This window comes from Cryptomeria japonica, chromosome 7 (genome assembly GCF_030272615.1).
Source record: "Cryptomeria japonica chromosome 7, Sugi_1.0, whole genome shotgun sequence".
NCBI classification, from domain to species: Eukaryota; Viridiplantae; Streptophyta; class Pinopsida; order Cupressales; family Cupressaceae; genus Cryptomeria; species Cryptomeria japonica.
The window spans coordinates 796,755,016-796,780,998 of NC_081411.1; the positions used below are offsets into that span (position 1 = coordinate 796,755,016).

Here is a 25,983-nt window from a genome sequence, read left to right on the forward strand (position 1 = left end):
CAATCTAATGGACCACCTTGTTAGAGGATTTGAATAGCACCAAGCTTGTTAGAGCTTACCCGGTTAGGGGATTTCAATTCTGTTGTAATTGTTAGAAAACAACAGGAGTTTGTTGATCTGTCTGAATAGCACTACACTTGCTTGATCAGATCCATTTCATGCTCCTATCTGCCTTTACTCAAACTGCAGATACATCATCCGGTTAGGCAACCACACATTCAATTGAACTGTGTCTATCTCTTTGCCAACTCTATCAACTAAACAACTTCATCGACCTTAAATACAAATCAATTAGGTCGGTAATGTTGAGTTTATTAATTCCTCCGTTAGTCACTCGATCCTTCTAGTATAATCAATTTGCTTATATATAAATTGCTGGGTGAAGATGCACAACAAATGATCTTTATAACTTACACAACAATTGTAATATCCTGACTTCACACGTATATTTTCTGCAGACCACAAACATATATATATGTGTTAGAAGAGAACAACATAACCCTCTATATCGTATACACTAAATTTACATCAGCCTCTCCTATGACGTATATGTCCGATCAGTATTGGTCTCTCACCACCACACTCCTAGCAATTGCCCCCGATAGAAGATAAATACTCGTTCAATTTCGGTGAGGGGTTGTGACCTCAATCGAGGTGGCATACCAAATGAGGGGGTGCGATGTGTAATCACCGATAGGCAAACAAGACATAATACGTGCTAACTAAACATAAATAATTAATGAAAGCAATGTGCATATTGGTGATTAGAATGATATATATTATTAAATGTTGAAGGCCTTAAGGCCAATTTAACATTTAATTTTATCCGACTGAAGCTATAAATCATCAACACTCCCTCTTAGCTAAGGAGGATAAAAGATATTGGGAGCAATATTCATAAATCGTATGATGCTTATCTTGGGACCATAGTTTCAAGATGTGAATTGCCTCTGTCGGTGATTCTATTCACAAACTTTTGAGTGGATTGCCTCTGTCGGCGATTCTATCCATAAGCTCTTGTGTGGATTGCCTCAGTCGGCGATTCTATCCACAAGCTCTTGTGTGGATTGCCTCAGTCGGCGATTCTATCCATGAGCTCTCACGTGGATTGCCTCAGTTGGCAATTCTATCCACAAGCTCTTACGTGGATTGCCTCAGTCGGTGATTCTATCCACAAGCTCTTACGTGGATTGCCTCAGTCGGCGATTCTATCCATGAGCTCTTGTGTGGATTGCCTCAGTCGGCGATTCTATCCATGAGCTCTCACGTGGATTGCCTCAGTCGGCGATTCTATCCATGAGCTCTTGTGTGGATTGCCTCAGTCGGCGATTCTATCCATGAGCTCTCACGTGGATTGCCTCAGTTGACGATTCTATCCACAAGCTCTTACGTGGATTGCCTCAGTCAGCGATTCTATCCATGAGCTCTTGTGTGTGGATTGCCTTAGTCTGCGATTCTATCCACAATCTTGAGTTATTGTAAGATTGTCACCTTCCAACAACTTCAAAAAATACAAGTGGAAATCATTTGGAAGTCGTCACTTCCTTATGATTTACACAGGGCCCATAAAATAATTATTAGTATTAATAATAATAATAATCAATATTTACAATTTTACCTCAGAAGTGCTCAATCTTTATTAGTAAGCTCCCTCTCAATCACAAGGTATCTTGAGTTTCTTCTAGAGAACATATTTTTCTGAACATACGTCTGAATTTCTGACTTCAGCAAGGGAAGCTTGTAGTTTAAGTTTGAGAGGACAAGTTCTTGCAATGTGGCCATATTCGTCACATATGAAACATTGTACTTTAGAGAAGTTTCTAGGCTTCTTGAATGATCGATTACGATGTCTTTTTGTCCTTTTTCCTTTTCAAACTAGAGACTAGAACTTGAACATCTTCATCAACGGTTTTCATGATTCCTATTGATATTAGGTTACATTCTTCTTGAATGCAGTCAGCTTTTAGTCTATCAAATTTGGGAACTTTGGATCGAGCACTAACTCTTTGTCTAAAGTTTTCCCATGAGATAGGGAGCCCATTTAGAGTTATCATAGTTAGCTCCTTATTATCATAAATGTGACCAATTGATGAGAGCTGGTTCCTTAATTTTGTTATCCTCATAAAATATGAAGTGATAGTCTCTTCCTTACTCATTTTAATATTAGAAAGTTGATTTTTAAGTGTGAGGATTCTGCTCGTGTTGTTAATCTCAAACAAGTCTTTCAAGGCTTTGAACATGTCATATGCATAATCTAACCTTGTAATGATAGGTAGTATATGACTCTTTACTCCATCTACTAATAACTCCATTGCTTTAATATCGTTCTTTTCCCACTGACTCTGTTCGTCTTTTCCATCAGGTTTAGAAGGATTCTCTATTATTGTTTTTAACTCATTCTTCCTTAGTACCAATATCATTCGTAGTTTCTATGATTCTATTATTGTTTTTAACTCATTCTTCCTTAGTACCAACATCATTCGTAGTTTCCATGAATCATAGTTTGAGGCACCTTCAAGTTTGTGTTCGAATCTGATTCCATTCGTCATTTTAAAATACAAACTTTCAAGGAGATATCAATCTGATCTTAATCGGATCTTCCTTCAGGCGGTTAGGCTTTATAGAAGGAAACCTGGCTCTGATACCATGTTGAGTTTATTAATTCCTCCTTTAGTCACTCGATCCTTCTAGTATAATCAATTTGCTTATATATAAATTGCGGGGTGAAGATGCACAACAAATGATCTTTATAAATTACACAGCAATTGTAATATCCCGACTTCACACGTATATTTTCTGCAGACCACAAACAGATATATATGTGTTAGAAGAGAACAGCATAACCCTCTATATCGTATACACTAAATTTACATCAGCCTCTCCTATGACGTATATGTCCGATCAGTATTGGTCTCTCAACACCACACTCCTAGCAATTGCCCCCTATAGAAGATAAATACTCGTTCAATTTCGGTGAGGGGTTGTGACCTCAATCGGGGTGGCATACCAAATGAGGGGGTGCGATGTGTAATCACCGACAGGCAAACAAGACATAATACGTGCTAACTAAACATAAATAATTAATGAAAGCAATGTGCATATTGGTGGTTAGAATGATATATATGTTATTAAATGTTGAAGGCCTTAAGGCCAATTTAACATTTAATTTTATCCGACTGAAGCTATAAATCATCAACAGGTAACACAACAAAAACCTAATTCTCATTGAGATTACAAACAAATTTGGTTCAAGTATGACCGTTGGATTACATAGCAATCTCTGCACATCAATCAAGAAAACTTTGATCGCTCCTTTATCACCGCTTCATCGAACTTTGTAACTCATCACGCGCTTTGCATTAGATGCAATACATTTGCTCATTCCCTAGACAAAAACCGTTACAACAACTCGCCAATATCTCTTGGAATTGTCTTCATACAATAATCATGCGTGTCATCATCATTACCACTCATCATCAGATCATAAACCAATATAACCAATAAACTTGATCGGTTAGGGTTTATCAAAAACAATAGATAGGGTTTACCGGTTACATCAATAGATAAGGTTTACACCATTACACCGGTTACCGGTTCTCCTCACAAATTCTTCCTATTGGTTACATTAACAATATTACAACAATATCATTACCGGTTTAATTGACATCAATGACAACATAACATATCATTAATTCAATCTTCATGCAAATGCCAATAGGGTTTGACCAAAATGACTCATGTGGCGCCAAGTAGTGGGCCTGCTCATTAATAAGGAAGGCATCATGCCCACTATGCATTTAATAGCCCATCACTCAAAATAGGGTGACCACTATCCCTCTTTTTGATGACAAATGCAATGAATTGAGCCATGACGGTTTCAAGTTCGTCCACAGAGACACTTGGCGCAGTCTTGAGACACTTGGCACTGTCTCAAGACTATACTCCAAAATAGCTATGTCCTTTTAAGCCTGATAATGTTCTTATGCAGAATTTAATATGTATGCTTAATATATGAAGCATATATATGTGTTTAATATGTATGCTACTATGCTTAATATATGATGCCTGATAATGTTCTTATGCAGAAATTAACAGTAATATTAATATAAACTGCAATATGTATGGCAGTCATAGTTAATATATCTATATATATATTGTTTGACCAGACAAATAATGGTATTAGAATGTAAACCAGAAAGAACTCTTAAATTAATACAGTAAGAAGTAATTGGAAGGAATATAGAAGAAGATGGAGACTATTGCCAGTAATAGAATTCAACCAGCAATCACTGTTAAAGGTCAGCCATCCATTATTATCGATTGGTAAGTCAACATATCCCTTGTATTACATACGTCATGATTATAGAGGGTTTCCTATCAGTCTTTGATGATGTCTAATTACATTAGAGACTGCACAAATAATTTTATGGAATGCCAGAAAATCTGTATTTTCAGTTTATATCAAAGTCACTGTTGTACTGAAAACTCATTAACTCTTACAGTAGGCATTATACAATCAGTATAAAGTAATTCATTAGAAACTGTGTTTGTTAAGACCATCATGTGTGAGAAGGATGGGGGAGTATTCCAGTAGTAACGAGGGGCTCACATGTGGTCATAAGGACCCATGGAGTCAAGGAACCATTTACTCCTCCCACGCCAATCTCACCAAGATGGAGATGTGTGTAAGGGTATAAAAGCTTGAAAGGGCAGCATTACAGGCCACCAAGTCTAGCAAGGAGGTTAGAAGGAACCATTCCTTGGGCTTGGTAGACAACGGGCCCAAGCAATCCTTTCATGCCTCATAAACTCTCTCCCTCTCTGTTGTGACAGCAGAATAGATTATAACTAGTTAAGAGTGAATATGTTTGCAGGTGTGTGCCTTTCCTTGTTGGTGCAGGTTATCTTAATTGAGTCTCCACTCTCCAAATATAAGGTAAGCTTCAAGCCCTATTTCTGATTTATGAAATTATGAATAATTAATTGAGCATTATGATAAGTATCTGATCAAGATTTACTATCATTAAGTTTAGATAGAAATTGTCTCCTAATTAAGCAAATCGATTTGAGTTACGAATGTATTGAAATTAGGTAATTGTTGCTAAACAGGCTTATATCTAGTAGGGGACATTACATCTAGTTACATAGTCATTAGGGTTCATGTGCTTGCAGCGTTTTCTTACAACTGTGTATTTTCTGTGAAAAAAGATTATGTTGTTTCAGTTTATGGTATGAAGAAGCAAATTATATCTTTAATTAGAGAGATAAGATTTCCACAGTCCATGCTAAATTCATATATGCTTCTGGATTCAGCTGTATAGAAGTTTTTGTATCAACATTTTGAATTACACTCCGTGATTTTTTCTCCTACAGCTCTCTCATCCTGATGATGAATTATGGAGTGCGATTCAAAACATTGATGCAAAAACTTCTACACAGCTGAATCCAGAAGCATATATGAATATATCTCTAATGTTCTCCATTCTAGATAGTAGGGTGGACATTTTTTGTAATTATTTCTGGACAAGATCTGATTTGACATGAATGGTACTTTTGTAACTGAGGGTATATCAAACAGGATGGGAGTGTTCGCATCTTTGATTTACGGTGCAAGGAAAGTGCATCTGCTATTGATCTTGGCAGTGAACCAGTTGCTTCTGTTTGCTTCAAGCCAGGTATTACTTAATAAAAGTAATAAATGCTTTAAGACTCTTGAATTTATGATTTCTCTCTTTTTCTTTCAAAGGCATATCATCTTAGTTATTTTGTCTGTAGTGAATCCTACACTCTTATCTTTGTTACTGGTTAAGAATGTCCCACTGATACCTCCACCTGACCTTGAAACTATAAGGTTAATTCACAACACCTGCATGAACATATAATATAATTTAGTTACCCAACGTGATTGGTCTAGCATGAGCGAAGATCCACCAATTTGCCTCATTTAAATGAATATTCATAGCCTATTACATCATTGCTTTTGGAATCCACCCATCTATCTCCACAACCTAGCCGTAATCAAGTAGCATTGAAAATAATTCAAATAACTTAATGATTTTATTTCATTTCTTCAAAAATCTATTGCAATTAATTTAGTAACTGTCTCTTATGGGGTTCATTGACAAGCCTGCTTTGACACGTTTTTCAACAATTATTTACAGAACTCCAGTATATTCATTGTTTTCAACCATCCTGTTTGGAAGTGGTTGGCTCATTAGTCATCTATGGTTTTGACTTTGTTTGGCTTTTACGCATTTGGTCAGAGATGAAAACAGAATACTACTATGGGAAACTAGATGATGTTTGGCAAGTTGATGTTTCAAGTTCTGCTAAAAATCATTTCATCATCAAATATCAATTTCCACTTGATCAACACAGTCAGTGACAGAAAATTTGGTATTTGAATCTCTTAAATGTCAAAGTTGTTGAATTTTTTTAAGAATTGAAAAAGCTTATCAAAAGCTGAATGGAGGACTTGGGAAGTGTGGTTTAACTGAAGTTGATCAATCAGAAAGAAAATTAGGTAAAGACCCTGGTTGCAGTCTGTGACAGGAATTTGAAAAAATACCAAAAACTAGTAGGTCACCTTGCTTTGGGTATGACCCTTTCACTGTTGAGTGGAATTCAAAGCCCTATAATGTTTTGGGAAAGCTTAGCATGTGTACAACACAATGAAAAGATGCCTAGTTGTGTTTATCAAAGTTTGACACCTGGAAATCAGTCTTAAAGGCCCAAAGTTTGCAAAATGAAAATCTAGAAAATTGTCAATATTTGAAAAACCAAAACTTTGTGTTTTGAAAAGTCTCGTGTTATGACAGATCCTCAATTTCTTGTGGACTTCTTGTCACATGACCTTTCAAATTCCAAGACAAATAGCTTCATTTTCTAGGTTTTAAGCTTACATTTCTTATTGGAAATGAGTTAACAACTATAAAGAAATTGCTATCCTAATGTAAAAATCGGAGGATAAAAACAAATAAACATGACCCTCTCTCGTCTAAAATTGGGGAACAAAAACAAATTCTCTCCCTATTTGATGGAGAAATTGATTGTCAATCTGTAGCAGCTCACTTTTCACCACTAGATTAAGTGGATTATGATAAAAGCATTTGGGGGTTGGACTACACTACAAGGGATTCTATAAAATCTTTTAGTTGAGCCCCTAAAGGAATCCTAGGAAAGTTGGAATGAGAGGAGTTATCTGAAACTTTTAGGGCTCTATCATTGCCTCTTATGGCCAACTCATTAGGATTCACACTACAAGGGAGTCTTTAAAATCTACTTTAATTGAGCCTCTAAAAGGAATCTTGGGAGAGTTGGAATGAGAGGGATCATCTGAATCTTCAAGGCTCTAGCATTGCCTTCTTTGGCCAACTTAGTAGTACTCACACTGCAATTAGGCCGAGGCAATGGCTTTGTTGATGGTATTGTATATTTGCAAGTGCAAAGATCGAAGTGCAATGACTGCAGATTGAAGGGGACCCTTTGTTAACCTAAAATTTTTGGGATAGAAGGATCAACATAGCCCCTTGAGACCAAAATCACTCCTTGGAACCTGACTAATTTGGTTACACAAATCACGGGTATCATCTAAAGTCTCAACACATTAAAGCTCATACATAAGCATTCACACGTCAACAAAGTTGCTGATATTTTGGTTAAATAGGCTATCAAACAAGAAGATAATTATGATATTAGAACATGGTATGACAACCACCTTGTTCCTCTATGTACATTCAAAGATTTATCCCACCTGTTACCAAATGGAAGATAATGATCAGTGACCAAAAACCCACCCTAGGACTCCCTGTTGGACACAAACCCCATGGATTTCTTTTTTAGATGTAAGCCCCTTCCCTACAACTTTCTTCTACGCTCTTACCATATTATTTAAAGTATTTTTTATAATTTTATGTGTTCATTCCCTTTTATTTATCATTTTTACATTCTCTCTCTATCTCTTTCTCCCAACTATCCACCAACCCCTCAAAACCCTTCCAACCTAACCTTGCTTTCCTGATTGAAGCAAAGAATGCAGAGGAAATTCACTTGTTACAAGGAGCATATGAAGGTGTAGAAGTCATAGTTTAAAGATCAGAAATCACATATCAAAATGCACAATGTAATTAATTTGAAATCACACACATATAATGGTGCAGCAACTTGTTGTAGAGAACAGAAGTTAAGGCGACACTTAAAGCAGCAATCTAAATCTATATGGCCGATTCTTAAAGGTGGCTGACTTCCTTGCTGGCCCATGTAATACACAGCTATGATAGTGATGACATAAGTAGCAAATAAAGCAGTGATTAGTAAAGCAAATAAAGCAGCATTTAGTAAAGGCAATAATTACTCTTACTCTCAGAGGGGTGTGATCATATTCAAGTTTAAATTTCTTTGATTTGGCTGACTCACCTTGAGCACCAAAATCTAAGTTCAATGATTAACATAAATGCTTGTTTAAAGCAGTGCTTCTATAAAAGACAAGATGTCTCATTCAAGAGACATGAATGAAGAGGTGTAAGTTGAATAAGGATGTCGCCCTTTACGAAAAGATGCATTTTCATGAGTCGTTGAAGATTAAAAAGACATTTGAAGAAGAGAAGTAAAGAGTGGTTGTTGAATAAGAAAATAAAACATATATACACAGCAGGAAAGTTTAAGAAGAGCAACAATTAAGGAGAGTATATGCAGATTGAAAGGAATACGTATGGCATTTTTATGAATAGCGTTATAAGAGATAAACATATCACTAATGATTCAACGAAGAGCAGCAAATGAATAAAAAGTAGCAATTTTGTATGATAAGGAGCAGCGATATATATTATGAGGAGCAGATTAGGAAACTAAACTTTTTTTTTTCAATAATGTGTTGGATAAACTTTTTAACGTGACTGGTGACGCTGCCATGCCACACCCTCTGGTACCACGTGGAATGCTTTTGTGTCATGTCCTTGCTAAACCCTAGGTATGTCTTAATAAACCCTAGCCATCTGAATAGATAGAGCGACCTAGATAGATGCCATAAGGAAAAATAATAATAAATAAAGTACTCAAACCCAGGTGATTAATCAATGCTAGGACGACCCCAATTTTAAGTAATAAAAATTGGTCTTGTGGTATTTATGAATGCCAGCCGACCCAGAATAAATAATAATAAATGTTTGGCAATAATTGTTGAGGGCCAACCTAACAAGGGAGCATCTCCTCATTTTCAAGGGACATGACCCTCCCATTGTAAAGGTATAAAAAGAAGTGGAAGCCTCATTTGGAAGACAGAAAACAGAAGAAAAACAATTGGAGTAATGATCTGAGTTTATTAAGCAGACATAAATATATCATTACAGCAGACCTACGAATGTATTATTGATCAGATTTGAAAGAGAAAATATGCAAATGTGATAGGCTGCATAAGACTAGTGCAGCAAAAAGCAACAATTGCATTTAAAGCAGCGATCTCATTTCTTAACAGCAGTGTTTATAATTATCTTAAATCAGAGAATTAAAAGGCAGCGGTTTGTTAGTCAAATGGCAAACAGTTAGATTATAAGGAGACACCACCCTTAGAAAGAGACGTGGCCATAACCCTCCACCACCTTAGAGGGATACACATATTACAGATTGGCATTCGCGGAAGGGCATGGAGGGAGATGGAAGAAAAATCGGAGGCATTAAAAGCAGATTTTGGAGCAATCACATAGGGAAGGGAAGGAGGTGTAAGGAAAGGGAGCAGTTATAAAATTGCCATCTAGGTAGAACACCCCAAGTGGATGTCCAATGTGCCTGCCACTGGGACCAAGAGGGTGAGTGTCCGCTCTTGGGCTTAGATAGGTGGATTACCGGGCCCCCTATTGCGATCTCCTCTCCCATCTCTACGATGATTGCCTATTGACTTGAAGGGGATGAGGCATGGATAGGGGAACGCATGTGGCCACGGAAGAATCATGACTTCTTTTAGCAAAGGGAAGAATCTGCCCTCTGTGCTTCTGTCCTTCTAGTTGCTATTGTCTTTTTATCTTTTATTGGGTGTTAAAAAGCTAAATTCTAGCAAGTGTAGACTTATTTAGTTGACTTCACCCATCGCGATGATGTTCTAGACCATCACCAAAATGCCAATAGGACCAATTTCCATGCACACCATTCTTCTCTGTTTTCCCCAGCACCTGATTTGAGCCTCAACTGTTCGACCCACATGTATTACTGAAAGCAATGCGAATCACCCAAAATAACAGGTCCAAAAGAAGGAACAATCCCAAATTATATGCCCAAGATTAGAGATAACTCCCATGAACTATCCTGTACTGCATGGAAGAGATAAGGCCTTTCTGAATTTTCTGAAGGTGACACTTGCAACAAACCAGAAGACTTAAAGCAATTCTGCAGGTGACCTTACAGCCTCCTACAAGTGAACCTTTATGGTTCCACCAGTGGCCTGAAAGCAGGACCATCCAGATCTGAATCACTGGACCAAGGTTAGGATCACCCTACACCTTAACTATTTGTTGATGTGTTTTTTATGCACATGCGAACACAGAATAAAATACCAAGGTATCTTATCCTCTCTTGAACAAAGTCTCTCATATGCTATGCTTTGCGATCAAATGAGACAACTCCAAGGTTACGAAATGTCAGGTCTTGACGTGTGGATAAGCTCAATGGTTTGATGTGATAATGCTGGAATCACAAGGGGACTTACGTTGTACATGAATGCTCAATCTTATCATGGATCAGGATAAGTATGCCGATAACTTAGGATTTATCAATATGGCTCTGGATTTACTTCTTACTAAAAAAGGGGGAAAAAGAATAGGGTTCAGGAAATCTATTCTAAACCTAGGAATGTAGGAAATGATGAATGGATTTAATGGAATCAAACCAGGTATTGACAGAAGCTTAGTGCAATCATCTAAGGTATACCTAAAGATTTTTAGACTATTACCATCAAACGTTGACACCATCCAAGTTGATGCTTGTCAACGGACGAGTAATAGTTGAAGTTATGCTTACTCAAATTCCAGTTGACCACACAAGGCGCACTTACCAGTGGCAAGAGGCTAGTGGTATGGATTAAGGATTCCACACAAATAAATTCAACAAATCTTCCACTCAATCTAACATACATAAAAATAAATTCTAATCTAAATTCTAATCTAACTTGGAGGAATTGAGAACCATGAATGCAAATACAACATTTGAAGAGCAAAATCACCAACAATTGAACAACGATTAGGGTTCAAATAGCTGTAGCATATACCAACAATTCTACAAAAACTCTCCCTTACAAATGAGAGACAAAGGGGCATATATAGAGTCTCTTACAAAATGGATGGTCCAGATTGATCTAAGATCAACGGCCAAGATTACAAGATAAAACCCACCATTACATTGGCCAATAAGAAACGAGGGTAGGTAAGATAAATAATATTTGATGTAGCGCCATGTGTCACCTATTCCCTCCTTGAATGAATGTTGACTTGGCACCCTTTGATTGAACGGATGGTGACTAGGATGCCACCTCAGCTTACGTTGCACACTTAATCAATTTGCCTTGTACATTCTTCATCTTCACAATGTTTGGAATCCATATTGATACTTTGCATTCCATCCTTATGTTAAGGAATTCCATGAATTGTTCCCTCCTTATGTTTGGAAAATTTCCCAATCTTGGAATCTTGAAATCCTTCCTTGACGCACTTTGACATTGGAATTCCGGATTTCTTGATATGAAATCCCTTGTGCTCATGTCTCGAACTCGCCTTCATTCATTTATTCATCATCAAGGTGAAGTCTTCTTCATGATTGATCTAGTCCTCATCTTCACCTTCTGGAATCTCTGTCCGGAAATCCCCATCCAATCTTTGAAGTATTGATCTTCCTTATCCGCATTGCGTGCATCCTCCTTCGCTTCAAGCCTTGATCATGCTTCCTTTCCTTGTAACAGTCCTGCAAAACAAATAAGCATTGAATCAAACACTATATGATAAACTTAACTTCAACCTTGGTGGGAAATTCATCCGCATATGGATTGATCATTTCTCAAAACCATCCGCATTATCCTTGTCCATTCTTCACTTGGTGGAAATTTGATGCCTATCTGGACAACTTCCTTCCTTTGTAATTCCGCCCTGCAGTGGAAATCCGATCCTCATCCAGACTCACTGTCCTTGAAAATCTTGTGTTGACTGGATCACCATTCCATGGAGTGGAAATCCGGACACCATTAGGACTTTGTTCCTAACATTTTGTCCTAGCATGTTAGGTAATCTTAGAAAATTGTAACACCAATTCTGGAAAATATGAAGGTCCGGATTAAAGTCTGGAAGATTTTCCTTAAGAAAAACCGATTTTCAGACTTAGGATAAGTCTGATCATAATTGCTAAATCTGAAGACACCCATGTAAACTCAGAAAATCAAGTATTTGGAGCCCAAAAATGAATGTCCAAGTCTGGAAATATCACTTGGAGGTCTGAAAACACTCAGAAAGTGACTGATTTTCGATATAAAAGTTGTAATAAAAGTCTGATTTTCTGAGGACAAAGCTGAATACGCCCTCCAATGTCTGAAAATACTCAAAAAATGGTGTATTGAAGTCTGATTTTCTGATTCTTAAGTCTGAATACACCTTGTGAAAGTCTGAAAATGGCTCCAAAAAGTCTGAAGATACTCTGAAAATGATGAATATCAATGGATGGAAGTGGTCACAGCCATGTCACATGCTTGCATTTGAATTATTTTGACCTTCAAAACTCAGAAATGGTCACATTAGGGCACATCTATATGGCTGGAAATGAAGTTTCACTCTGAAGACAACCTGGTATACTCAGAAAAATATCAAAAATGGTGCCCGGAAGTATACCACAATTCTGATAATGCTTGGAAGAGGGTGTGGAAAAGTCTGATTTTTAGTTCATAAAGTCTGAAAACACCCTTCCAAGGTCCAAAATGGCTGCCCAATGTCTGAAGACAACCTACAACTTCAATAAATCAGTCATTTAAACTTGTCGCAGTCATAGGAAACACCTGTATTTGATGGATTTCACCTTCTGAAAGTGAAGTTTGTCAAATCTGGGCACAAACAAAGGGCTGGTAAAAGATATCTAAGTCTGAAGACAAATCTGAAAATGGTGTTTCAGACTTAGATCAGCAATGGAAGCTCCACCAAATGCCCTAAAAACTCATAAGAAATGACGCCCAAGTGAAATTTTTCAAGTTGGCAAGTGGCTGGAAATGAAAATCAGTCTGAAGACAACCTGCAACTATGGAGTTTCAGATTGTAACAACAATGGCAGCCCTTGAAAATGCACTGAAAACTCCTCCAAACAGCCCTTAACCAAAATCGCCTTAGTGTGGATGAGCTGGGCAATGAAGAATAATTCTGAAAATGTGTTCCCAACCAACAATGGAGGTCATATCACTCCCAGCAATGGCGCCCAACAAGGTCTGAAAATAATGGCAGCCACCAAGCATGAAGAAAATCACCCCAAACAACGACACAAAGCATTCCCAAATAAAAATTGAAATTTTCCCAACTATGGTGCCATTCCAAAATTTTGAAAATGTCTTCCATGGCAGCTCGGATCTGCAACAATGGAGGTTAGAACAGCCAAGTTGGAAAAAATGGAGGAGGAAAAAAATCCTCAACCCAACACTTCACTTGAGTACTTTGCCAAAAGTCGCCAATAAGGGAGAAAAATCACCTTTCATGGAGACACCTGGTAGAAATAATAATAAAATACTGCTAAGTCTCCTCTCATATACTTGCTTTCACCTCTCACTTTCACCACACAAGCAATGTGGGATAAAACACTTGTATAAATACTTGCTTGGTGAAACCCTAACTTGCTTCTAGAAGGTTCAAACATTTAATAATTATTGCAAGTTATTAAATTTGCTTTTAAATTTTAAATAATCATTAATAATTATTTAAAAGCAATTAAAATGGGGCTTATTTATTAAAATATTGCAATTTAAATCCAAAATAAAGCCTCCAAGGGGAAAATCGCTATCAGTTGGGATTGAGAAATCCCTTCAAAAATCACTTAAGTGTCAAAATTTGCCCCATAAGGGAAATTTGACCCATGCTTGGATAAAAATCCATTCTCCATTTCATCAAAATGCACACAAAAAACCTCCCAGGGGAAATTCGATGTGAGTCTGGACAAAAATCCAGACAAAAATGCACTCATTTTGCAAAAATCACCCCCCAGGGGAAATTCGATGTGTGTTTGGACAAAAATCCACACTCAAAACCCACTTAACTTGGAAAAGTACCTCCCTGGTAGAAATTCGACCTCAGTCTGGATGAAAATCCGGACTCAAAACTCTTCAAAAATATTCCCAGTGGAAAATCTATCCCTGTCTGGATGAAAATCCAGACAAAAATCCTTACAAAAATGCTCAGGGGAAAATCGACCTCTGTCTGGATGAAAATCCAAACAAAAATCCTCACTTGGTTGTCACAAAAATCTTGGTGGAAAATCGACCCAGGCATGGAATTATCCTTGCATTCCAGTCCGCACTCCAGTCCGCACTCCCGGTGGAAAATTGATGGCAGTCTGGATAAATCCTGACACTTAGCCAAATTTTAACACTTCCAGGGGAAATTCGATGGCAGTATGGATACATAGTGGGGGAAATTAGTGGCCAGTATGGATTCTAGGGGAAAGCCATGTGTAGTATGGATTTTGAGTGGGGGAATGGGTTGGGTAGTCTGGAATGTGAGGGGAAAATCACCTCTAGCATGGATTTTGACCTTTTAACCCTTAGAATAAGGATTTCCCTTAGGATTTTATCATTTTAACCACTCAAAATCACTCAGCGACTTTAAATTTAACTGGACTTAGACTAATTTTCCAAAAATATGAGCGAAACGCTAGGAAAATATTGGAATAAAGTGCAAAACCAACTTAAATATGACCTTAGGAGCGAGAAAACAACTCCAAAAGGTCTGTGAATACCTTGGCACTTTAAAATCATTGATGCGCGTGTTTAAAAACACGTTAACGTTCAATAGGTCTAACACTTAGCAAAACTTAGGATCATTAAAATATCATTTTTTGCAACTTGATCCTAACACTTCAAAAACCCTAGATGGCACTAGGCATGATTAAAACTCCGAGACTCGGGCACGGGAAACGCAAAATTGCCCAGTCTAAAAAGCGAAAAGTGGGGGTCCCCATTTGCAATGGGGCGATGTGTGAAGACGTCACAACACTATCTTAGGCCACATTGTCAATAAGTTAATAATCGAGAAGAACTTTTTACCCTTTCACCATGATTTTTTTTACCACTTCACCCACTTCCCAACCTATGCTTCCTGCCACAATGACCACCCACGTCCCATTGAACTGTTCATAAAGCACTTTTTGTTTATACGCAGTTCAGAAATGACAAGCCCCTCCAACAGATTGTTGGCCTTCCTTCTCAATATCAGCCAAACATTACTGGCCTGACCAGGTTCAATGCTCAAGCTCAGCTACAGGAAAATCAATTGGAACTCTTGCATGCTCACAATGCTCTTCAAGGTGATATTTTTTTTGGATTATTCCTTTCTAAGCCACAAGAATCAAACCCAAACATGCCCACACTGCCAAACTGCATACTCCATTTTGTTGTGAGCAATAAGTTGTTGGTTGCCTGCCTGAATATAAATAACAACATATTTTGATCATGTGAGAAGTCCTCTATGAGGGCCTAGCCAATAAAAGATATGCTGAGGTTCTATAAGAAAGGGGTTTCACAATGACCCCACTGAAAAGGGCCCGATTTGGGAGATTTTCAACTCACTCGGTGAGTGGAAGAAAAAACCCAGTATAGGTGCTGTCTGCGACCTAAACTCACTCCAATGAGTGGACCCAGTGCTCTGGAAATTAAACCATGACCGCTTCTAGCCCATATCTAGTGAAAATCATACAAACATTGCTGATAAACTCACAACTGAATTCTCCCTACTGCAACAGTTATCTAGTTTTCATATGTATCAATTTTAATTTTGTTTTCTCTTAAAAATTACTCTTCTTACATTTTCAGAGGGGTTTATCTTCTTGTCTTGGTACTGTATATTTTCCGTCTCCACTCAACTAGTTTTGTTATATTTCTGTTTGTCACTCCAGGCTTCTTGAGCTCTGATGTGCTTTCATAATATTACCCATGCAACTAAATTCTGAAATGTTGTAACCTTTCTGTTATATATAATATAAATTCACCTTATCTACAAACTCTGCTATCCTTCCTCTGCAAAACAAAATTTCACATGCACTTATGTAGGACGATTGTGCAAATGAGTTCAGAAAACCAAGAAAATGGGAGGATCAATGTTGGATTATTAGGGAGCCTTTTTATCCTTGTTAGGAGCAACTAACTGTGAATGTGTATTGCTTTACTTTTAACACTCTTGGAGCTAGGAATGAGTGTATTAGCTTGCATAAAGAACAAACATAATAGGCTGGACTGTCCTGGTCATTAATGCATGAGAATAATATATAAAAGTGTTAAAAACCAAAATATATCTCCACCGTGGAGAGAAGGTTATGTAAATATGTCAGCAAAGGGAGCAGCAGACAGCTGGTTCAAATTGCTTTCTATATAGCAACTAAATTCGAGGCCAAAATTCTGCAAGTTCTCATTTGATCTGAATCCCAATTAATTATACCAGTAATTACAAAGTTGAGTAGAAATTATGGATTTAAAATATTTTGTAGATTCTTTGAACATTTAGTTAAATTTTCAATAGATAAAAAATGTACAAAAAGGACAAAAAGGCTATTATCTTCATGTTGCTAACTGTATTGTATATGCTTCCAAAAAATCGTTAGATAGGTCTGCTGGGCAATCTTTTCTTTCGCGTCATTGCATTTTGTCCATGTGATGCATACCATACTGTCTCTTATTTGGTTTTACTCATTCCATTTGTAACCATTTGAAGTGTATTTTTATACGCATTGTAGATGCCAATAAATAACTTTACATTTTGATTTTAGTTTAATACAATACTAAAATTTGTTTTGTTTGTCTTGATACACTTGTTATTTACTTTTGGTAGGTTTGGACCTTTCAACATCCTAGATTTACGTTGTTGGTTTCACATGCTCATTTGCATTTCTCTTTTTATTGGTTTTTGTTGTACATCAATACTAATATGATTTATTTTCTCTGTTTTCTCCACAAATTATATGGTATCTCGCACATGCTTTCTTGGGCCTTTACATCTTTCACATTTTACATCTCAATCCATTTGACATCATGCCTCCTAGGTTTTCTGTTCTTCAAATATTGTGCACTATTTGTCATGAAATTTTTAATCTTTCACATAATTGAATGCTACTTGTTTATCCAAGAGAGATAATCCCCACACACTGTCTTACAGGAAATGATGATATACTGTATGCAGCATCTGGTAATTCAGTAAATTGCTTGGATCTGCGAATGGTATGTTTCTAACCATTTTAATATATATAATCTTGAATAGAGGTTGTTTCCAGAATTGTTTGTGCCATTCTTTTGCAACTTTTAGCTTTGCTTTTTTCTTGTATTAGGGATCTCCTCACGAGGTACTCACTGTCAAAATAGATCTCACTTCCGAGCCACTATAGTAATTGACATCCATGTAGTGAGCCTTTCGATGTGGATATGGTGGATTCTTTTTCCACTCTTTCTAGACACTGCAGGTGGAGTTATTCGCATGATGTTAGCATTTTCTTGTGTATTTATTTTTTTGAAAGAGGTCAAGGTCTTTATGCTGATATTAATATATTCAAAAAGAAAAACACATTCTCCTTTGACTCATAAAACAACATAATTACATGTAGCTGTAATTGTTATAGCTTCAAATGATGGGATTGGACCTCTGCCTCATCTGGTACAAATCACAATAATATCCAAAAAGGCCAAACGAAAGGTGGAACACAGTATCTATGCTACTAGGACTAAGTTACTAACAATTCTTCTAGAACTGAAGATTTGATACGTACAAAGAAATCTATAAACAATAGTCAAAGAATCTCTATCATCTCTTGTACAGCATTTGGGGTAGTCATAGAGGTTATGTTTTGGAGCAACTCTTGAGTATGATCATTATTCAAGTATGAGGGCCTTTTACATTGAAATATGCCTCACACCAATCTCTATAGGGTCTTCCCAGTTGGTGGCCTGGCTTGAGTGGAGCTAGAATTGCTTGCTTGATGGTACTGATCTGTGCTGCATGCTTAGTTATTTAATGTGCTCTTGTTTCTTGATATAGGAATTCAACTGCACAATAGATATTTTTAATAGAGGGATTTGGTTTTAATGATTTCCTATTTCTCAATAACAGCTGAATGCTACAGTACATATTGTTGATGGCTTTGAACATAGCATTGGGAGCTGCATCATATTCCTCTAAAGCAACCCTTGTATCTTAATCTGCAATTGTCGTAGGAGTCAAACAGGTGATAGTCTATTGACTATTCATGGGGAAGGTCTGCTTAATTATTCGGCAAATTATCGTGATTTACAAAAATGCAATGTGAGTGTAGAAACAAATGCAGAAACCATTACACATTTAGTTAGAGATGTGGTAACTGAAAAAGCTCATCTCTTCGTTTTGAACAAGGCATGTTACTTGAAAGTATAATACTGAATTTAGAACCCAAGCCTGTGTTACTCTCATGAGCAGAATCCTGAGAAGGATTGATTAAATGGTGTTGTGAATGTATACAAATGAACGAATAATGGGATTTAGTATTTGGACCTGATGCTTTTTTTGTTTGGATGGTCCCACTAGCAAGGAGATGAGAATTAAATAGATTACAATAAGTTACAGGAGTGGCTAGTTACAAAAATCATGTGCAGTCCAACTGCTCACCTTCCTTCTGGGTCATTTTTGGGAGGACATGAAGTGCCTCTTGATGATGATGCGGACCTTGCTTATGGACTACCCTTTCATGTAATGCATGTAGAGCTTGATCATTTGGTGATTTCATTGGTAATGCATTTCTAAGGTGTCAAGTTGAGGTCTGCAAATTATGTTTTGCAGCATCATTTGCAAAAGGTGGGAAATCAACTCTGAAGCTTGGGATGACTTGTTCTTAGATCGTACCACCTTGGGCCTAAACATTATTTTTGGATTAAATAGGCAAATTGGAGAGATCTGTAATGTCCCCACTTTGAAATACAATTTAATGATAAAATTGAAATTAAAATAAATAAATATATAAAATAATAATATAAATAAATAAGTAATAATAAAATATAGTATTCATTAAAGACAATAAGAATGAAGGAGATTGATAAAAGAGAGACATCGATTGGAGAATATTTTGGAGCCATAATTAACAAATACTAGAACATTGATTAACAACCTCTTAGAATTATCAAATACCAACATCGACCAAGGCAATCAAGTTAACCAATTAATGGAAGTTATCGAGCCTTTTTCTAAGCATACTCCTTCGTTTGAATTGTCCAACATAAGGCAAGAACGTATAGAACTTAATCAAGACGTATTGCCAGCCATGTAAACAATGACCTGGCAGAATCCAAAAGCAAATAAGGCCACATGTGGATGTTACGCAGCTACCCATAGTATCAAGTTGAAGGCAAGGATGGTATTATGTTATCGATAAAAGGGGTTTAGGCGTGCTTGCTTGGTTCGACTCCACCTTAGACCATAATGCCTTTCTTGCTTGCAGGTGTCATTAGACGCACAACAAAGGAGGTGCTTGTATACCAAGAGGAGGTGATATCACGAGTCTCACTCCATATGTGAAGCTCTCAATCCTTGTCCATAATGACCCTAGACCACTCAGTTCCTTGTAATCTCCTCCGTTCCTATACATAGTCCAATTTGTAATATTACTCAGCTCCTCTGACAAGATTCAATGTAGTGAGGTGAGAAAATAGCTAGGCATGGGTGACGTCCTACCCGGATGATGCTTCCTAAGCTGTTGTCTTCAATGATAGCAACATTCATTGAATATGCTTGTAGTAATAATATTAGCTTGTTAATGAACAACTAATAACAAAGTAAATCATAACGAAGAGACGCTAATTAAAGGATACGATGGTGAGATACAACTTCTCACATCATGCCTCATCGAAGGTATTTAACAACAATCTCAAAGATCTTCCAAGGTATCGGATTTTTGGTATTTCTAATTCTTCTTCATATTCATATGGAGTTGCTCTTATCCGTGCATTGCTTTTGGCAGTCCATTATTACATTTGGGAAGGCTATTAAAATTGCCTTATAGGTTTATGTTGCCATATCAGGCATAACAGTAAAGATCTGAAATGTCCCCTCACAAGTTTTTTCAATTGTTAAACATAATAATTTCACCCATTAGCGTTAGCAAGATGAAATATTGAGAGCAATACATATTGGCAGTTGGACCAACCACTTCCACTTTTCAGCAGGATAAAGAAATGCTGGAAATTAACAACTACTTGGCAGTATAACCAGCCAATTACAAATACACGAAGACTGAAATTAAACAAGACAATCACTCAACCACTTATTTAGCGGGAGGATTGGAAATAACAAACTATCACTCAACCATTTATTCAGTGGGAGGACAAGAGTACAAAATAGAATAGAGATAGGCGGCAAGCCAGCCTCTTCCACTTGTGCAGTGGGCGATACAAGAAGTATAGTGTAGAAATAAAATGGACAGTTTCAGTATTACAATGGCAACTCTGCAAAATACTTGTCAGTACATCAAGCTCCAATCTCAAAGAGATACAAGAAGATTGAAAGATCCCTGATGGATCTCTATTGCTGAACTGCTGTAATTTTTATTATTTTAAATTGATTTTTCCCGTTTATTAATATTTTCTTTCAGAAATAGACAGAAGTTGCAGAAGGGTTGGATTCTTTTTGTGTTTTGATGATTTTTCAACAAGTAATAAATGAAGTACAAGTACATGAACAAAGTACTGAAAATGAAGTTCATATACAACCAAAACAAATTCAATTCAAGGCAGATTTCTGAATATAAAATCAAATATTTGACCAGATGAAGATTTCCAATAGTTTCAGGAAGATTACAATCAGGAATGAACCCAACCTGGATGCTGAAAGAGTAATATAACCAGGAATGAAGCTGCGGCAAGATTCCAGCCCTCCAAGTGCTGCACGTGCGAAGGAAAGTGGCTGCCAGGTACAACCGTACGACTGCCAAGTACACCCAACTGGATAGAAACCCCCAAACCCCACGCTGAACTCTGTCAGAATCACTGAAACCTCCAGAAAGTGTGCCGTACAATCTCCAAGATGCTAATAACTGCAAGAAAATCCAAACCACTGTATTGGGGGCTACGTCCCAAACAGGCAAGGCATTGGGGTTGGCGTCCCAGATGCTGAAAAGCTCTTCCAGAGCCAAAATCTCAAATCCAAGATGTAAAATGTGTAGAAGATACCAAGAAGTAGGTCTCAACTTCCTTATAACACCTTCCCACTTAGCTCGAACCCTAAAAGTGACTCAAGGTGGCATTTAGGGTTAAAAAGTTATATTTCTCATTTTAAGTTGCCAAGTGCATAGAAAAACGACCCTTTTTCAAATATAAAGAAATCCGTTCACCGAAAGGATCTGAGTCAAGAGAGAAATATTTAGAAAAGTCCAAGACCTTTCCAATGAGCTATTACACCAAGGGATACGCATCCAGATGAGGCCAAAAACCTCTTATTATACCAAAATTGCTATAAACATAGCCTTATTTAAATAATAATCGCTAACTTAGGAAATATTAAAAATATAACCCAAATAGCTGCAAAATGCTCAAATGACACCACAAACCAGAAAGTCAACCTGCCACTTGCCTGTGACTGAAGTTGGAAATCAAGGATCCACTGGCAATCTCATCCCTAAAATCTAGGGATGCTCCTAGAAACTAGGAAACAAACCCAAATCCTCTGAAACTGAACCCAAGGAATAATCTCAAGGAGACCCAACCCTGGGTATGGTCATAACCTCCTAAATAGTAGGGATATCCTCCATAAATGTAGGAACTGCCTCCTAAAAATAAGGAACTCTTCCAAACTGATCAACTACTGCCAAAACACCAAGTCCCAAACACTATATAACCACACCGAGTCTCTATCCATCACTGTCAGCCTACAAGACCCCATAATAAGCTGACTCACATGTCTCTGCTAGACAGAGCTAAAGAGGGGACATGACAAAGATACTTCGAGAATCTACAAACATGAATACTAGAAAATATAAGCCAAAAATAACACTTTACCAAATCTGAAATAACACACCAGCAACACGAAAAACCAGACCAGCAGCACTATGAAGTCTGTATCTCCTTCAAGACACCCCCGAATAGGTCCAAATCAGTGGCAAATGAGAGCTAGGAAGGGGACGCCCAAGTCTCAACCAGCAAACTAATCCAAGCAGCCTCCAAAATTTAATGCACACATCCCAAGGTCACTTCCAGCATGGTACGACCTTCCTGGAGAGGGACGATCTGCCTTAAAAATCCAGCTCTTCGCTATAATTGACGGAACTTAACAAAAAGGGACGCCTAGCAGAGAGGAATCCAACGAGCCAATACCCAAAATGATCAGACAATCAGGCAAGGAGATATGATCGAATAACTGTTTCAGCCATGGACAAACCAACAACATGCAAAATCACACTAACACTTAGAAAACTGAAAATACCATAACAAAATCCATCTCAATGTAGCTCATTCTATTCCTCTAGATGAGAAATAGGCTCTCCAACAGCTAGGTGCTATCTCTCAAGCAGGAAACTGGCACAAGCTAGGAAGTTCTCAACTTCGAAGCACAAGTTTGGCACAAATTCGGCAGCACTTCGTTACAAAATATTCATGGATGTCTAAATGAGGAGTAGAGCCTTGTATTAATAGAAAAAATCTCCTCAAATTCAAATTCAACTCCCTCCAAATTGACATGAAATGAAATGAAATCAAATGCCAACTTGGACGCCCAAAGCAATATAATATGTCTTTATTTTAAATCATATATTCCTCCAAAAGGGATGCCAAAATCAACAATTGTTTACACATTTAAAAGATTATAATCTTTAATGAAATATTTTCAAAATGGACGCCCAACCTTGACTTAAAAATAATATTTATCACCTCAAATCGCCCCCGTAAGTCATAACCAAAAATACATAAGTCACATGCCTAGGCCAAGGGGACATTAAAATATATTAAAAATACTTTTTCCCATGTACTGAACAATTGCCATAGTGAGCTGAAGGCCAAAAGTACTGAAAACTGCATTGCCAGAAATAGTCTTTGAATTGGACCATCGAAACCTGCCAAAAATAGCATTGCCAAAAATAGTACTTACTAAAATAGCATACTGCTAAAAATAGTAAGTGTTTCCAAAGTGATTTTAACCACATTTTGAGCAGCCGTCGCAACGTACTAAAAATAGTAAGTCTAGAAAAGTCTTCAGATCTAGTTGCATGTCACACCATCGTGAAGCTCTCTGAAAACCCAGAAAAACCCATAAAAATGAGTTGGCCTTGCCCCTACTTACTAAAAAATAGTAAGTATACCAAACTCCACTTATTGTTACGCATGTACTATCATTGCGAAGCTTTCTGAAAACCTAGAAAGAATCCATCCAGAATCAAAACTGTAAAAACTCCAACAAACAAGCCACCAAAATTGGCAAAGCATCCTCCTAGAAAATAGGAAACCCTAATTCTGCCTCTGACTGACCAACGGGTCTCGGGATTGGCCAACAATCCCCAAAAGATACGAGAGCGGAAAAGGGGACATTACAAGATCAGATTGTCTGCACTAAGCATAATATATCTAAAGAACAATTTACTTAAAGCATATATTTAATTAAGTAGTGGCATGGATAATAGTCATTATTCTTAAATTGTTATTATGAAAGATGCCGACTGGAGATGTTGGACATCTAATTGGTGTGTTTAATTGATTTCTTTGGCCAGCAATCAATTAATTTTGGTTTTTTGATGCGGTTTTAGGTTTTGATGAGGTTTTATGTGTTTTTGAGAGTTTTTGAATGATGCATTATAGAAACAATTACAAATAAAAACTAAGCTAATTCTGAAAATTGAAATCAGATCTCTGATTTTTTAAAACAGCAATGCAATATGACAAAGAATGACAATTTATTTATGCTCAAAGTGCAAATTTGCATACCAAGTGTCCTGAGCTTGCCTGGTTGAGCCTCCTTATTTGACTGAAATTGGATATATGATGAAATAGGAGCTTCCTGAGTGTGGTATCAGCTCCAAATGACTTTATTGACTCTAAAATGAATTACCAAAAACAATTGGAGAAGAACTAAGCAGACGCAGATGGCAATCTGTCTCCTTGCCAGGCGTGGCCCTCCAGGAAAGAAAGTTTTCCTCAAATTAATGAATGTATTGATCACCAATGACCTTATTTCCTCCAAATAACTGCTAATATATTATTCTTTATTGCCAGCAATGAAAATCAATGAAAATTGCAGACTTAAAGCCCTTGTATTTATTTTCTACAAACTCCAGGCAATTGAAGATGGTACAGCCCAGCTGGAGAAGGTACGGCTGGTCCAAATTGTGCACAGATTTCACTGAATATGGTCAAATTGCTGCTCAGATCTGAAATTCAGATTAGTAACTTGCTGTAGCTGTCAGTAAATCTCTGATTTTAGCCCTCGGTCAAATATGAGCATTTCAAACAAATTGGTATGTAGAAAGGTGAAAGGGATTTCATCCTAACACCAAAAATTGGAGGTTTCTGTCCCCAATTTCACTCCAGAATTCTGCCAACCACGTTGCAGACTTGCAAAGATGAAAATATTCTCAAAAATAATAATCCAATGCTCTAAATGATCGCCCAAATGCTTTTTATGAAATTCCAGCCCTAATCGATCCTCTAGAAGGCATCAAAGGAAGATTCCAAAGGAATCTTTTCTCTCCATAAGGTTCGCCCAGCTTGAGGGTCAGCTCATCATAGCAACTTGATCACTTTTTATTATGAAATAATCTCCTAGGGAGGTGTGCAAGGTAACTTTTTTTAAAATAAAGTTACTTATTAAATCATAAAGTAATTTATAAAGTCACTTTTTATTAACTTTTTCTAATTTTAGAAAAAGTAACTTTATAACACAATATTATAAAGTTTTATTATAATAAGCTCACCAAGGCCAAAAATAACTAAGTATAAACCTATTCTTGGCTCGCCAATCATCTCCAAACACTGAATTTGCACCTATGGAGATGGATGACAGGTGGATCTCCCATCCTGAATGAGCACCAAGAAAGAGGGGACATTACATATTATTATTATCAACCAAATTACAAGTGTGGACCATTGTACTCTTACATTGTTTATCATACATTATAAGTATCATTGCTTAATTGAGAAGAGAAGTCTTTCGCACTTGATCTTAGCAGGTTAATTGTCCCTATCTTAGAGGAAATAACTAAGGGGACATTACAAGATCCCTATCGTAGTGACTAAGAAAAAGTTTATGCCTATGCATCCCTAGGAAACAATGGGATTTGTATGAAACATTCTCTGAATATGGAAATTACGTTCATTTCTAGTAATTAAGGTAGTAGTAGTAATAAAGGACATTTATGTTGTATTTGCAGGAAGGGAAGCCATGATGCTAGGCACTTATATCATATTCGGGATATATCTGAGGAAAGTTGACATATCTAGTATGGTAGTTACGACTGCTTTCATTGTGAAACAAATGCACAAATGTTAATATCTTTGGATTGCCTTGATTGGCATGTGCTGTGCTAGTTAAGAGTAGGCCCCACTTCCACATCTCTTTGTTAATTTTGATCTCATCTCTGGCATTGTCAACCTGATGGATCAATTGGGTTGCTCCCAGTTGTGCATGATAGGGGATCATTTTCAACTCTTCTTTCTAACTCTTGTATTTATCCTTTTGAGGTTTTAAAAAAAATTGCTTGTAGCTTCATTTGTTGAAATTGAGACTGTAAGAGTGGTAATGCATTGTTTCTCCATTTAGTTCTCATTGAATGTGAATG

The 25,983-nt window shown here is 37.1% G+C and overlaps 1 protein-coding gene across 1 annotated transcript in view; it reads left to right on the top strand.

Moving 5' to 3' along the window:
* The window catches only part of LOC131057189 (uncharacterized), a 298,476-nt gene that overhangs the window by 39,878 nt on the left and 232,615 nt on the right, over positions 1-25,983 (top strand). The window contains exons 3-4 of the mRNA XM_057991379.2: positions 5,579-5,675; positions 17,367-17,428. Coding sequence (XP_057847362.1) covers positions 5,579-5,675; positions 17,367-17,428 — 159 coding nt within the window. The remainder of the gene's footprint in view (positions 1-5,578; positions 5,676-17,366; positions 17,429-25,983) is intronic.